This window comes from Nuphar pumila, chromosome 17 (assembly GCF_984573655.1).
Source record: "Nuphar pumila chromosome 17, dmNupPumi1.hap1.1, whole genome shotgun sequence".
In the NCBI taxonomy this organism is placed as follows: domain Eukaryota; kingdom Viridiplantae; phylum Streptophyta; class Magnoliopsida; order Nymphaeales; family Nymphaeaceae; genus Nuphar; species Nuphar pumila.
The window spans coordinates 52,731,372-52,748,619 of record NC_143265.1 but is presented as its reverse complement, the minus strand read 5'-3'; the positions used below and the strand labels follow the sequence as shown (position 1 = coordinate 52,748,619).

At 35.5% G+C, this 17,248-nt stretch overlaps 1 protein-coding gene across 1 annotated transcript in view; it reads left to right on the top strand.

The window, feature by feature from the left end:
• LOC149811969 (Pseudouridine synthase family protein) overlaps positions 1-17,248 on the top strand; it is a 213,968-nt gene that overhangs the window by 36,907 nt on the left and 159,813 nt on the right. Inside the window, exons 6-7 of the mRNA XM_089993190.1 lie at positions 14,335-14,445; positions 14,649-14,730. Of these exons, the coding sequence (XP_089849316.1) occupies positions 14,335-14,445; positions 14,649-14,730 (193 nt within the window). The remainder of the gene's footprint in view (positions 1-14,334; positions 14,446-14,648; positions 14,731-17,248) is intronic.

Here is a 17,248-nt window from a genome sequence, read left to right as displayed (position 1 = left end):
TTCCTCTTGTCGATCTATAGATCACTTATTGATGACAAACATTAGGAACATAAAGTGTATGACCATTGATAAACATCTTTTATGGATTTTAATTGAAAAGTATCTCTCTTGGAAATCTTTGATTTCTTGGTCAGAATGGCAACAGTCAAATCTTCAACGCCTGAAGAAACTTTGAATCTTCAGAGCTTGGCCCTGATACCATGTTTGCTGTGCTGATCTACATTTTCGATCATGAAAGATTCAAGCAATAGGCAGATAAGAAAGCGAGAAAGGAGGAGAGAGATGGAGATAGAGAAAGGAAGAAGCAGAGGAGAAAAGAGAAGGGATAAATGAAGGGGAATTAGGAATGAGAGGTTACGGCTAGCTTCTTCCTTTTTCTATGGCCTTTTTAAGTTGGTAAAAGACAAAAATACCCTCTTTATATGAAATATATGCAGTGCAAAGTACATTAGGCAGTCAAACATAAAAGACTACAAACATAGGCAAAATTGAGCCTCTATCTTGTAACAGAGATGTTCCTCTTTTAGCTTTCTCATGTCTATGCAATCCCATGTTTCGTTTCATTTTGGTTGGTATTGCTATTTGTGCAACAAAACTGGCATTTGGTTACAACATGGAAAGATTTATGTTAATCAACTTGGATACATCGGTTACCCTCATCCTTATCACCTGGCAAGTGCTAAATGCTTATTTCATATGATCAAAATCTCATTGATAAGAGTCCCAATGACAATGATGGTCTTCATTGCACATACTTAATAGGAACGTTAAAGAAAACATATCAATATTGTCAAAATCAATTTTTGAACCAAATCATTTGTCAAACCGATCCAGGAAGTTTGTCAATTCAGAATTGAATTGAATAATTTTGAATCGGCCTTTTTGAAATTTTGTTTTTTTTAAAGTTCAAAAAATCATAAAATAAAACAATTAAAAAGTTCAGGGAAATCATGAAAATACAGAAATAAAGTAAATGATGACTTATGGGGTCTAATCAAATTCTAAAATTTGCATTTAATACCTAAACAATCAAATAGCCAATAAATATTATAATTATTATAAAAGCTAAAAAAATAAAAGGAAAACCGGTTGCATCGATTTTCTAGAACATCAATGAATAACTTATTTGATTTGAATTGGCTGATTCAGGCTAATTCAATTCGATTATGATAACATTGAAAAATACCATGCTTGTCTTACCTGACTCACGGAATACATCTTTGCTTGTGTTACGAGTCACTTTTGACTTCCATGGCTGCAATTTGTTCATCTTTATTAGTAAAGTGCGAGGGTAGAGAATGGTGAGTAATCCGGGTGCTTATTGAAAAGGAGAAAATTGTTAAACTTGATTTAACATGAGAGAAGGGGAAGAACCAGAATCACAATATCACACACATACACACACACACACACACACGTGGGAACAAGATTTTAACATGGTTCGGCAAGGGCGTGCCTACATGTACGAATAACTCTCTCTCTCTCTCTCTTAACTCAACGATTTTCCAGAGAGAGAGGAGGCTTCTTTATATAATAATTGATTACAAGAGGTAACTCATTCATACTTGAATTCCTTAAACATGAGGACTTCTTAATACAAAATAACCTGTAATACAAGCTAACTCTTATTCCTTAATTAATTTATTTTGATCAAGATCAGACTCTTTATGAGAAGAGTCTCTACCAACGTGTGGGGGGAATTCTTGCTTGTTGCTTACCCTCAACATACCCAACATGTGGTTCAGATCTGGATCTGGATACACTAACACCCTCTGCAAGCTCATCTCTCCGGAGGTGAGATTAAGCTTGGATCTAATAGTTTCAAAACGTGTCGTCATCTGGGCGGATTGCCTAGTCATCATCTGTAAATCCTGAAAGTTGATTGGACTTTTATGAATATGTAGTCCATGCATAATGGTCCCTTTAAGATACCAAAGAATCCTTTTAACATGATTTCAATGATCCTGCGTTGGTGCGTGCATAAATTGGCAAGCTTTATTCACAAGGTAAGATATATCATGATATGGTCCAGGCCCAAGGGATTCAGATTGGATCCAAAACAAAATTCGGATAGATCCAGACAGGGGAAAACAAAAAACATGTTCTGTTTGGTTCTGACAGACTTTAGGAAAAATGTCATTTCTCCCAATTGGCTGAACAAAAATGACTGATTTTTTAGGTGGGGCTTTTAGACACGTTTGAGAAGGTCTGGTTAAAATTTTAGGGTCTAACTCCTTGGGGTTTGGTATGATGTCGGGAACAGGAAACTGGAAATTGGGTCTGGAATGGGGTTCAGGTTTGGCAGGATTTAGTAAAACAGTTGGTTATCCTATCTGGGATAGAGTTTGGGGCTGGTTTTTTGAGAGTAGGTTAGGGATACCTTGGAGCACCTATGGTTAAAATTGTAGGGTTAGATCAGGTCGGATGAGGGATATAAGACCTAGGGAAGTTAGGCTAAATTATGCAATTTACAGCATGCAAAATTGAGTTGATTAACTATATTCAGTTTGAGTCAAGGAGACGCAAAAGTGGGTTTGAGCCTAGGTGAAGGTGGTTTGACTTACTGGGACTTAGGGAAGGTTCTTACGAAGGTCTGCAATTGGTTGATACGACTATGGATGGGCTGAAACCGCCTAAACACAAATGCACTTTGGAAGGCTTGAGTCTACCAGCACCTTGATGAAGATGGGCCTGGGCTGCAGCCTAGGTCCACTTGTAGTGATCAGATCCACTAGGGATCAACCACCACTATGAGTAAAAGAGATGAGTCAAGGAATGGCTTCACAATAAGGTCAAGAAGGCAACCGTTTTTGGAAAAGGGCCTAGGGGCCAAGAGAAGAGAAGGGAAGAAGGGGCCACACCCAAGAGAGAGAGAGAGAGACAAATTTGGAGAGGAGAGAGCTTCAACTCATTTCATATATTGTTCATGATGTTGAACTACAAAATGAGTCACTATTTATAGGCTCAAGAGAGGCATTAACACCTAACTCCAATTACAAGAAATTTAAATGAAAATGACAAATCCTAAGAGGTTCCTTGGAGTCTCAACTCTATATTAGATAAAACCTTCCTAGGGTTAGGATAACACCTAGGGCTTTCTTAAACACCCATTCACAGCCATCTCAGCCACATTCAAGAGGGCTAGACGCTCTCCAAGGTGGACCCATAAAATTTTCAAAATACCAAGAATGCCCTTCCACATCTTTCTTGGATTTGGATCCTTGATGATCCTCTCCGCTCTGCTCCAAACTCCGTTCCGTCAAAGGCCGAATTGGGTTGGATCTCTTCTTGCTCCGCTCCATTCAATGCCAATGTGGATCTGGGTTCTTTTGGATATGTAGCATCAACTGGATCCATTCAAGTCCCTTGGTGTATTGCATATGGATCTGGATATGAGGAAAAGGGTCCCCATCAATTGCCAGAACTATGAAGCTTAGATTCGGGTCCTCACTCGAGACTGGGTCCATATTATTTGGATCTGGAGCTAGGTCTGCAGAAATTAGGGCCGTATCATATCAAGACGCGTAAAAGTAATATATTGCAAAGAACCAACAATGCTTCAGTAATGAGTATGATCCTCAAATGGTTCTCCTTCGTATTTGGATAAAGTAACATTACCAACTGCAGGTGTTGTCATTGGCTTTACTTCAAGCATATGACTTCGCTTCAGAATATCTAGAACCTACTTCTTTTGAGATAGTATTAAACCATCTGTTTGAGGAACAACTTCTATTCCTAGAAAATATCGAAAAGGACCCAAGACTTTGATGGAGAATTTTTGCCCAAATATATTTATCAACCCTTGAACTTCTGAATGTAAATTTTCTGTCCCAATGATATCCTCCACATATACTAGAACAAGTAAAATATAATTCTTGCACTTCTTTATAAAAGGTGACATGTTAGCTTTTGACTCAACAAATTCCAACCTGATTAGATAGTCATGTAACTGTTCAAACCATGCCCTTGGACCTTGCTTTAACACATATAAGGTCCAGTTCCATTTACATACATAATCAGGGTACTTATTAATTTAAAAGCCTTGAGGTTTAGCCATATATGCCTCTTATTGCAGATATTCATGGAGAAAAACATTATTAACGTCTAACTGATGTATAGACCAGCCAAAACTTACAGTAAGAGACAATATAGTTCTTATTGTAGTTGGTTTAACAAGGTTAAATGTCTCAAAGTAATCAATTCCTTCCTACTGACTGCATCCTTTGGCCACAAGACGAGCTTTATATCTAGCAATAGACCCATTATGATGCCTCTTTATTTTATATATCCATTTGCATCCTACCAAGTTTTTAGATGACTGAGCAAGTACCAAAGTCGAGGTCTCATTTCTAACCAAGGCATCATATTCCTCTTGCATAGCCGTTTCTACTTTTCTTTTAGGCTAGCTTCAACATAAGACTCCAGTTCTGACTCTTGAACTAACTCACTTACCATGGCAAGACTTAAGGGATACTTAGTGGTTAGGAATAATCTGGGTTTTAATGTTCCATCCTCTGACCCGGTAACCATATGATATGTTTAAACAGGTTGCTGTGACACTTCAAGAGAAAGGTCGGAAGGCTGAATAGGATCATGAGACTCAATTATGTCAAGGTTGCGACTAAGTTCTGACATAAGAGGAGTGGAAGAACTGGTGTCTATATTAGGGTCGTTTGGTACAGGTGAAGATGAGATATTGAAAATAGGATTTGCCACATGCGAATTTTGACTTTGGTTAGGAGGTGGAGCAGGTAAAATAACAACTGAATTGGGTTTCATATGCTGCCCTGTATAATTGTTTTCTTGGTTCTGCGACCAACTAGAGACTTTTTTTAAATGTGACGGGGTTATTAGAACCAGTATATAAAAATTTCGACCCATTAAATATCACATGCCTTGAAATATACAATTTATTTATGACAAGATCAAGGCACAAATATCCTTTATAATTACTTCCATAACAAATAAAAACACAACCTCTGGTTTTGGGATCTAGTTTTGCTGTATTATTAGGAACAAGGTGGGGATAACAGGTGCAGCAGAAAACTCTTATAAAAGAATAGTCAGGTACTCGTTTCAAGAGTAATTCATATGGTGACTTGTTGCTAAGATTTTGACTGGGTAGTCTATTTATGAGATGAACAACAGTACAAAAAGTATCAACCCAAAACATGGTGCTCATAGAGGTATGAAATAACATACTCAACCTCGTTTTCACATGTCCATGCTTTCTTTCAACAACTCCATTTTGCTGAGGAGTGTGGGGGACAAGAGACCCATCTTTTAATCCCATGGCAATTTAAGAACTTTGAAAATCTCAGGCTCATAAACTCGCCACCTCCGTCATTGTGAAATATTTTTATTTGAAAACCAATTTGCTTTTCCACAATATTTTTGAAAGTTTCAAAACAACTTGAAGTGTCGGACTTCCTCAACAAGGGAAAAAGCCATGAAAAACATGAGTAGTCATCAACAATCAACAAATAATATTTGTGTCCCTCTCACAAATCAGCATGCACAATTTCTAGAGGACATGAGGCAACAATTTTAGATAAATTAAATGGCAATTTATGAGTCTCTCCAACCACACAAGTAGAACATAGACCAGGTAACTGCAACTTATTCAAATGAAATAAAGAACTAAATGAACCAAGTATTTCCATAACACCTTGACTAGGATGTCTAAGTATGCAGTGCCAAATTTCTGAGGACATAAGCTTTTGAGCAAAGGATGTTTCTGTTGATCTTCTTGATTCTCCATCATCTTTGCCCCAAATGTAAAGTCCTCCTTCACTGCGTCCCTTTGCTAGTGTAGTCTTGTTCTTCATATCCTAAACATAAAAACATGTGAGGCGAAACTCAAGTATGCAGTTATTATCTTGTGTAAACCGAGTAATTGACATAAGATTTTTTCTTATTTGAGGAACATCTTGAACATTCTTAAAAATAAAAGATTTATCATTAGATTGGAGCTTGATTTTACTTGTATTGATAATAGGAAGATTATAACCATTATCCACCATAACATAACAGTTTCAGGACCATGATAGTCAACCTTTTCTACTTCGCCTTCCTCATTAGCTGTCATATGGTGGTATCTCCTGTATTTGGGTACCAATTGACATTTCCTGTTGAAGAAGAGTTCAAGAAAGCAGCGAAAGACTTCGGAATATCCAAACACTGCCTTGCAGAATGATTTCTATGACAACAAAACAGACAGATTATCCCTTGTTGGTTAGAGTTTCCTAAACTGTTGCATCTACCTTGTAAATTTTTTGTAGGAAATCCTCCACACCAAAATTTCTTGAATTTCTGCATCTACATTTGCCTCTGTTTCTTCTTCCTATGAAATATCCGGTCTGACCTTGGCCACAACCTCTGCCTTGTTGATTAAAGAAGGTAGTGGCAGTGGAATCAACTGAGGATCTTTGATTTATTAACTGAATCCTCTTTTCTTGGTTAAGCAGGATATCATAAGCATTATAAAATGTAGGAAGATGGTCAAGAGTAGTAACAATGCTAATAAAACTTTCCTACTCATGAGATAAACCATTAAGAGTATGATGAACCTGATCTTCATCTGAGAAAACTTCATTTACAATACTAAGAGAATCAACAAGAATTTTAACATGATTTAAGTATTCTGTTATAGAATCTCTCCTTTTCGAACATCTTGGAGATATTTCTTTAACTAAATTCTAAGACTGAACGGGGAAGCATAAGCTTTTTCCAGAACAAACTTCACTCGCTAGCCACACTTAATATTGATTTGAAGCAGGACAAGTTCCATCAACAAATTTAATCAAATATTGACTATACATCACATATTTGATTTGAGAACCATAACAAATAATTGTTACGATCAAGTTTTATAGAAACAAGACTAGAAAAAGCATTCCACTGGATTGCTGAATTGGGAACCAGGGAAGCAGATGTGGACCCAGATGCAGGGGACGAGCTCATATTTGCAGTTCCAAAGAAAAATTACTCCCAACAAAACTGAACCCCTAAGGTAAAATGACTTACCCAATATGGTGACCTGCTCCTTTTGCTTTGCACTTGAGGGCAACACAACAGTGTAAACGTCCTCAATAGCTAAGCTATGATACCATGTTAAACTTGATTTAACATGATAGAAGGAGAAGAACCAGAATCACACACACACACACACACACACACACACACACACAAGTGGGAACCTATGTCACATGGGTGCGGGTGCGGCAAAAAATAAATAAATAAATAAATACATAAATAAATACATAAATATATATATATATATATATATATATATATATATATATATATATATATATATATATATATATATATATATATATATATATATATATATATATATAAAGGGGGGTCCGTGGGTTCCCCCCGGCGTAGGTAGGGCAAATTTAAAAAAAAAATCCAAAAATGGACCAAAATGACCCTGGGTGTGTTGACCGCACCCAGGGTCGGGTTGACCACACTGGGTGCCTCACCCGGGTCGCGTCGCGCCGACGCTGGTTAGACACCTGTCTGGCCGAATCCCTGTGACATAGGTGGGAACAAGATTTTAACGTGGTTCAGCATGGGCATGCCTACATCCATGAATCTCTCTCTCTCTTAACTCAACGGTTTTTCAAAGAGAGAGGAGACTTCTTTATATAATAATTGATTACAAGAGGTGACTCATTCATACTGGGATTCCTTAAACATGAGGACTTCTTAATACAAGATAAACCTGTAATGCAAGATAACTCTTCTTAATTAATTTATTTTGATCAAGATTGGACTCTTTATGAGAACAGTCTCTACCAACATGTGGGAGGAGTTCTTGCTTGACTGAACCTTCATGTTGCTTATCCTCAATGTACCCAACATGTGGTTTAGATATGGTCCACTTTGTGTAATGCCTCGAGATTTATAACCCTTGAAAATACGTGAAAATTTAAAAATTTTTCTTTATTTATTAAAATCGTCAGTAAAAACATTTTCGAATAGGGGTTCAAAACCTCGGCGAGTTACGTTGCACACACAAAAACTATTATATTGAATTCAAAAGATGATAACATGACATAAATAAAATACTTTTATTCAAAAGAACGGTGTATCATTTAAAATATTACAAAACCAATACAATGTCATGTGTCTAAATTCAGTTCTCGGTAAAGGAAAATGATTGGCTCGATCGACATCGCCACACATCCCGCATCCGCTCTGCGTCATAGTCTTTAACTGCAATAATCTACCCATAAAAAGGGTTCGACTTATGACAGTCTAGTAGGTATATACCGATTCTAAGTAACTTAGGATATTAAAGGCATATTTAAGTGCCACAATTTATATCTATCTGTGAAACTCAGATGTCACAGTTGATCAACAATTTTCACATAGATTTATTTCACAGGAAAGTGCATGCTTTACAATAATCACGCTGATAAATACAGAAAGAACATATTTAACCGAATGCATTATCAGGCATATTTTCATTTTATTCATAACATTATTCTTTGGCAGACTCGTCGCCGACAGGGTTCCGTAACCCTAAGCTCTACTATTGAGTTGGGCAACTATTATTGCAAGTTTCAACTCATATATTAAGCATAATACGAATGTCCCCTCAAGCATTTCAATGACCACTCAAGTATTTAATATAATACAAATGCCCACTCAAGCATATAATACAAATGACCACTCATGCATTTAATATAATGCAAATGTCCACTCAAGCATTTTATTATCAGGGTATATTTTCATTTCAAAATGTGATTCAAAAGGCCTTTGTTTCAATATTTATTCTCCCTGCAGGTACTCGCAAAGCCACTTATCGTAGTATCAGTCGAGACCATTCGAGAGTTTATTATGCTATATATTTTCAATTATCCTGAATGACTAGCTGAACGGATCCTAAGGAGAATGGTTTGTAATAGAGAGAATTCCCTAAAGGCCACTCACACTCAATATGCATGCATCTTAGACTACTGTAGTAGTTGAGGATGTATCACCTAGGATACGCTGATAGCCCCGACCTCCATGAATGGAGACCACTAGGACGCCTTGCTCCCAAAAACATATCAAAATCACTCAAGGCTTGTACCACCTACCCTCTCCAAGGTAGACCCACTCTGAATGGGTATAAGGGTTGTCCTTTTAACGGGATTAATCATTTCTTGCGTCTCAAAACAATAGGCAGATATCAAGTTTCAGTAACCCAAGTGCCCGTTCAGGGTAACCAATCAATTTTATTTCACTCATATATACCAAACCCATTCGGTATTGCTCTGGTGCTTTTAGCCCATTCGAGCAACTTGCCTGTGAAGACGAATAACCACTCATTTATTCTGTATCCATTTTTCATATCCTGGTGCGTGTTCGGATCTCATGGGTTCCCATAGAACCCCCACTCATTGTACTAGCATGTCTTGATGTCTTATAGTACACTATCAATCATTCATATTGTTTTCTTATCAATTGGTATATCTGTTATTTCCTAAGTTTTAGACCTTTCCAAGGTGCTAAGCTCTACATTCATAGCATTTTTTCATTCATGATAGTCCTCTGCTTGATTATATATAGGATTTTTGCTCGGTAATGAGGCTCAAATGATTCATATGGCACAAACCTATCTGGAGCCTTATGTGTTCTTTCTGAATGCCTAATGGTTGTAGTTTTTTGTTCTTCTATATTTGAATATTTTTCCAAGGCATTTAGGCTTTCATTATCTTTTCTTCTTTGATATTTAATAACTTTTGGGTGATCCTGGGATTCATTATACTGAATGTTATGTTGAGATTCATTGCAAATCGAATTTTCAACATCTATACTAGATGTGTCATTGTTTTCAAAGTCAATTTCTAAAAATTTGTATGCATCTTCATTTTTTGATATGTTAGTATCAAATCTATTTTCCTGTTCTAAAAAGGTAACATTTCTAAAAATATATAATTTATTATTCTCAATGTCATAGCACCTAAATCCCTTTTGACTTTCTCCGTAACGTAAAAATATACATGGAATATCTATTGGTAATAATTTATCATTTTTGTGAGTAAGCACAAAACATCTACACCCAAAAATTCTCAATTTAAAATAATCAGGAGTAACCTTATAGATCCTTTCACAGGGTGAAGGATTTTGAATTTTTGAAGAATGTAATCTATTTATAAGATATAAAACAGTAAAAGCTGCTTATATTTTGGAACACCTTTAGATATGTGCAAAGCTATAGTGGTCTCTACTATGTGTTGGTGTTTTCTTTCGACTAAACCGTTTTGTTGAGGTGTATTAGTACAAGATCTTTGGTGAAAAATTCAATTTTCATTTAGATATTTTTGAAAATCATTGGACATATATTCCCCCGTGAATCAAAACAAAAAGTAGATATATTATTTTTCAAAAGATTTTTGACTAACTTATGAAATTTTTTAAATACTTCATATTTATGTTTGAGAAAATATATCCATGTAAAGCGAGAGTAATCATCAGAGTGAATCAATTCAAGGTGTTTATAAGCAAAAAAAGATCTCTCTTGATACAAAATTGATTTTATTTTAGCAGGACAGTACATTGTATTTGTTCATTACAAAATGTCCTCATAGGAGGAACATTGCATAATTTATACACACGAGGATGACTTAGTCTTTAATGCCACAAAACTTTATCAAAATTTTGAACATTAAGACAAAAGGTTCTCTTGTAAAATTTCAACTGATTCATATAATATAACTCTCCTTTATGCCCTTCCCCAATCTGCTTCCCGGACTAGAGATCCTATATTAAGCATTGGTTAGAAGTGAAAGACTACATCCATGATCAATGATTCGAGAGACAAAAAGCAAATTTAAATTCAGTTTTGGAACAATTCTTATTTTTGGAATACTCAAATTGAGAATTTTTTCAAAGTTTCCAATTCTTTTAATATCAAGAGAGGTTCTATCAACAGTAACACATTTCTTTTATTAGAAATATTACTACAATTAGAGAGTATAGATTCATCATAAGTCATGAAATGAAGCACTAGAATCTAATAGCCAAGGAGCCATACCTGCAGGAGAAAAGGTGTAAACAGCGACACCGGTCACATATTGCCCTTTGAGAAAATGTTGCAAGGCTTCCACGACCTCAGAGAGAGACATGTTTGAAATAAATTTGCGTGAAGATTCTTGATTAGCTTCTGAAGTTCCAACTGAGGCAACTTTTCTTTCATCTTTTAACTTAAATTCAGGACAATAAGGTTTAATATATCCCGATTCTCTACAGTTATGACAAGCAATAATGCTTCTTTTGTTTCCATCTCCTTTTCCTTCGTACATATGATTTTTTCCATAATTGTTATTATTCTTATAAAAGTGTGGTGGTTTGTATGTATGAGTGTTGGCTCCTTTCTTGGAAACATGCACGACATTATCTTTGGCTTCCCTTAATTCACTTTGAGGCCTTAATCTAGTCTCTTCCATGTACACTTGAGCTAAAACATGTTGGATAAGTGGAGGCTCATCTTGTCTACTATGAATAATGTTACTCCTCATTTGCTCAAATTCGGGTCTCAATCCCTTCATAAATTAAAAAATTGTTCATTACTTATTTGTTTCTTTCTAAGTTTGGCATCATTAGGAGTCTCAAATGGGCTCTAATTTGGCCATTTGATCTCATAGTTTCTTTAATGAACAAAAACACTTTCTCACTCTTTTTGCCTTGTTCACTATTGTGCATTTTATCTTGAAGTTCCCATCTAAACGGGACATCACATTAACTATAAGTTTGTTTGATGAAAAGCCATGCTTCATTGGCTCTCTCAAACTCAATAATAATCTCACAAGTATCTTTACTCATATTTCTCATGAATAGGGAAAGAACTTTGGCAAGGGCTATTTCCCATTCTTTCAAGGCCTTTTTATGATTTACAAGAGCCTTCTCTCTTTCATCTCCTTTAAGAACTTTAATGGTTCCATATTTTTCCTTTATGGGTTTTGTAAGAGTAAGTTGTGGTTCAATTGTGGAACCATCAATATATTCCCACAAACCTTTTCCAATAAGGATTCTCTTGATGACGGTAGCCCATAGATTATAATTCTTTCCATCAAGTTTAATTGGTACTACCGTCACAACTTCCTTATCGGCCATGAAACCAAAACACACAAGACAAGACAATAGAATAAAAAGATGAAATGTGTACTTGAAACGATTTGCAGCTTCCTTTAGTGCAATGATCCTTCTAAGCATTCAAAGAATGATAAATCTCCAAGAAAAGTGGGCAGCATGCTTCCCAAGGCAAGACCCGATCTTTGCAAACAATCAAATACTCTTGAAGAGGAACCAAATATCACCAAGGAATCAATCTTGCTCTGATACCATGTCAGGATTCAATACGATTCTTCTATGAGCCACTTATGGACAAAACCCAATATGAGAGATGACCACTTATGGGTCCAACACAAAGAAAATATTGAAATAAGCCACTTAAAGGCAGAAATGCACATAAAAAATACGTATTGTATTAGGGAAAAAAACCTTAAGAAGAAGAATACATTTGAGGAGGGGGGACACCCCTATATATACATGAGAGAGGCTCCATAGAGCCGTTGGGTAGGTCCAACGGCTAAAAATGTAGCCATTGGGTAGGTCCAACTGCTCTTAAGATAAATTCCAAGGCTGGGATATTTACAAAAAGAAAAAATAAAAAATACAAAAAAACACAAAAAAACACAAAAAAGAAAATCTAGAAAAATATTTACATGTGAAAAGATCAAAATGCCCTTGTGAGGCATATGTACACATACATGTGTGTGTGTGTGTATATATATATATATATATATATATATATATATATATATATATATATATATATATATATATATATATATATATATATATATATATATTAACAGACAGCACCAGATTCAAGTCTGTTTTTTTTACTGATCCCTACTCACTGCTTTCTTTGTTCTGTACTGCTGCTGCAACTGCTATTTACGGTTGCAGTGCTATGTTTTGTTTGTGGTGAGAGATTGATGTCTTTATTTTATCTAATTTTCTGTATCTGCAGCTGTCTGTGATACCTTATCACTCTCTGTTGGCCTGTATTTTGCTCTGTATTTCTCATTTTCATCGATAATACTTCTTTCAAAAAAAGAGGTTATGGAGATGGTGTTGACCATGTCACACTTGAATGTGTCCATGAAGCTTTATAGACTTATAGTCTGCCAGTGCCGCATCTGGTATCATGTCATTTCTGATAGATATTGAATCATAACCAGAACATGCTGCAAGAATAGAAGAGAAGATGCAGCAGGTATGGGGCTGAAAGCTTGCATGATTCCCAATGTGGTCGTGCCCTATTCATCTCCACTTTTATATTAAAACAAACAATCTTTTACATGACAGGAATACTCCTGTTAAGTAATAAACGAATACTATACAAGTAGGGGTAACAACGTAAACAAACAAAAGAAACATAATAAGACAACACGGTAGACTGGATCCATGATCCAATCCGGATTTCATGTCTCAATAATTTTGACGTTGGACACATGCTAAGTGAAATTTTCTGTTGCATGGTCACAAATGAAATCTCTATAATTTGTAAGTAATGTAATCAAAACAACGAATGAAACAAAATTGTAGCGATACCTTTGTTTGCGATAGGACTAAATGCAATTTACACTTTCAGATAGCCCAAACTTTCTGATTAATACTTGATGTGCTTCATCTTTTCATTTTTTAATATTCTGAAGAATATAATTCTGTGTAGCTTGTATATCGTCTGTCTTCGGGCAAATATTCCTTGGTTTTGCATCTTATATTGCCTTTAGGGTGAATGTACCCACTTTGTATGCAGAACTTACTATAATTTATTCGCCCTATCTGCTGGCAGCCTTTGTGTCAGCAACAATTTTAGAAACTAATGATTGGCTTCATTTCTAGCCATTGAGTTTTATATCTTACTGTTGACAACTAAGGTTTCTTCCCTATTTCCCTACATGATTCCTATGCGCTTCTCTCACGCTTCTTTTCATGTTTTCCATGTGCTTTCCAGACACTTCTCATATACTTTTTTTAAATTGGCAACCATCTTTTTTAGATTTTGAGAAGAATTTAATTCTTACACTACAAAATCACAAAATTTAAGAATAGTTATTTGTATTCCCTTTTCCTTTGATTAATATTTTGCTTCCCACTCGATCCCATATCACTTATTTTTTTTATTCCTAGTTTTAAATTGATTCCTCGCTTCCTCCTTATAAATTTTAAAATATCTTGCTTCTCATTTTGTTTCCTGCTTCCACTTCCTAGTTTGGTAACCTCGACTTAGACTATCTTATGACATTTTGTTCTTGCTTGCAGTCAGAAATTTTCAAGGCACTTCATAAGACAAAACTTTTAACTGGTGAGAAAAAGGAGTTATCTTACTCTAGGTGTGGTCGTACAGACAAGGGGGTCTCTGCAGTTGGGCAGGTCAGTTGAAAATAATGGCATGACAGTTAATGTTCTTGCCAGACACCGACATGATTTTCGGTCTGGTCATTCTTTCTTTGTTAGTTGATGTATATGCTGCTATATATCTAGTGAATAACAAAGATGGTTTAGTTTCTCTTTCAGCAAATTCATTTTCATCCAGGTAACCTATGGGATCCTTGTACTAACGTCCTTTGCTGCAGGTAATTGCGATATACCTGCGGTCAAATCTAAAAGACTCTGAGAAACATGAAAAATGTGAGGGAAGACATCAAGAAATACATGGTATTCAATTGATTTTGCCTTCTTCTGTTGGAGATCTTCTCTTGTTAATTCAACTAAAGCGAATGTTCTTCTATTTTGTATGTGCTTAGTATGATTGTGATTCATACTGACTTGTCTAAATATTTTGTATTTGCTTAGTATGATTATGATTCATACTGTTAGATGGTTTGAATACTTGAATGTATAAATTACAAATCAATGGACTTTTGTGACATTGACATTGAGAAGAAAACCCAAACTGTTACACTATCAATTAGAACGCTATCTGTCAATACTTGCAGGAAAATCAAATAAACTGTTTTCAAATTTAAAAGGAATTGTTTTCATAATGTTAGAACCTAATCTTTATTTTTAATTTTGCATGGTTTAATGTCATGGATTGGTCACGTTGCTCATGAAAATCAAATAACCATTTTCAGATTTAAAAGAAATTATTTAAATTGGAAAGAAATCGTTAACTTAGTTTGCATGAATGAATATGATAGTTTCCATTGGTATAGTTGCTCTATGTGGGGAAAATGTTTCAATATTTCAAATATTGAGCCCCAATAAAAGTGTTGAAGGGTGTGGGATCCCCCAACTGTTCCTCAAAGAGAACATAAAATCATGGATTCACCAAAAGTGGATCAATCATTTATCGATCTGCCAAATTCATGTAAGGAGAAGAAGCCATTAAATCCAAGATAACTTGCATGTGAGGCGGGGTGACTTTTTCAGCTAAACTGTGGTGCAATGTAATTAGATAATATCTGGTTTCATTCAACCTGCATTTTGTCCCACACTGAAAGCTCAGATTACATGCCACCTATATGCAGTCACAAAGAAGAAGAAGATGATGAGTGAGGATAATAATAGGTTATATTCATCCTTTTAGAAGATGCACGATATATAAAGGAATGACTTCCCCTTTTGCAACACACTTGACTAAAGTGCCATTTACAACTCAAATAAACACAATAGACAATATAGTATACAATTCTGGACAGATTTGAACCTCATTATTGTATTGAGTTCTTTATTGTATTGGGTTTCCTTATTGTATTGGGTTTTCAAACCCACTTGTATTATTCTCTATATAATGCCATGGATAGGCTCACATTCTCTCATTAGGAATCGTGAATAGGAGGAGCAACAACCCCTAATCCTCTCATTTTCTCTTCTTCTTTGCGTATACTTTGGATTAAGGTTGTAAGTATCGTATCGTCACCTGTATCGGTCGGGCCCAAAGTAACACCGAATTGTAAATTTTTAATAAAAATTTTCCAAAAAAGTAAGCAAAATCAGAAAAAATTAGCAAAAAATCTAAAAAATCATATCGCATGAAACAATGATGAATTGCATAGAATACAACCATAAAATCACATATGAAGCTTTTACGTCTTTATGAGTTGCATAAGACATCATCAAACATCAATTATTTCACAAGAACAATGAAAAATATTAAATATCTTGCAATTAAGAACATATCACATGACTCATACTTTCATATTACACAAACAAAAATATTATGGCAATAGTTGCACTCGATTTTTAATCGGTTTTCACTCGTTACTTGAGTGCCCTATTGCCATGCTAGATCAACTTATGACATCTTTGTTGGAGGAGTGTGGAGCCTAATTTCTTCCTGGATATAAGTCTTTAATTATTGCAGATCTAACTTTGTGGTAAGTTGGCAGGGGGTTATAGGAGGGGGGGGGGAGCACCTCTCGAGGAAATTTTTTTTTGGAGAATAACTTTATAATTTTACTCATAATATATTTTTTTTACCTCAACCCTTTTTCATGAGTGGAAAAATGGTGGAAATGCACTTTTTTTACCTTAACCCACTTCTTTGAGTGAAAAAACGGTGTAAATACACTCTAATGGCCTCTAGACAAATGAAGAAGTCGGTCCTCAAAAGGTATTTGAAACCCAAAATGAAAAAGTAACTTTCAGCCTTTTTGAAGTGCGTCAAAGGTATATCGTACAATACACCATGTATCATACTATACAACATGATACAAGGGTGTATCGTATGATACACACTCGTATTGCGATGCGGCAGGATCTTTGGTCGTGGACATGAGGCAGCAAGGCTATACAAGCTTGGAACAATCCAAAGATCATCTACGGAGGGTTACCATGTGTCGTTTGAGTCAAATACTGTGTTGTTGTTGCACTTGAGACTTGGGCATGCTGCCATCTCAAAGTTGCAAATTTTGTACCCAGAAATTGTAAATAGGGAAAGGTGTCAGGTCTTACATTCTGATACTTGTCAAAGGGCAAAACAGTGTAGAGTGTCATTCCATACCAGTCAGTCCAGTAGTTTTGAACCTTTTGAATTAGTCCATATTGATATTTAGGGGCCTGCACCCATTATATCACTTTTTGGTTATAATTATTTTGTGACTTTTATAGATGATTTCTCTAGAGTAACAACTGTGTATATGCTAAAGTCCAAGGATGAGGTCTCATCTATTTTTTCCGTTTATCACAAAATGGTTGAGAATCAATACCATGCAAGAGTGAAGATACTTCA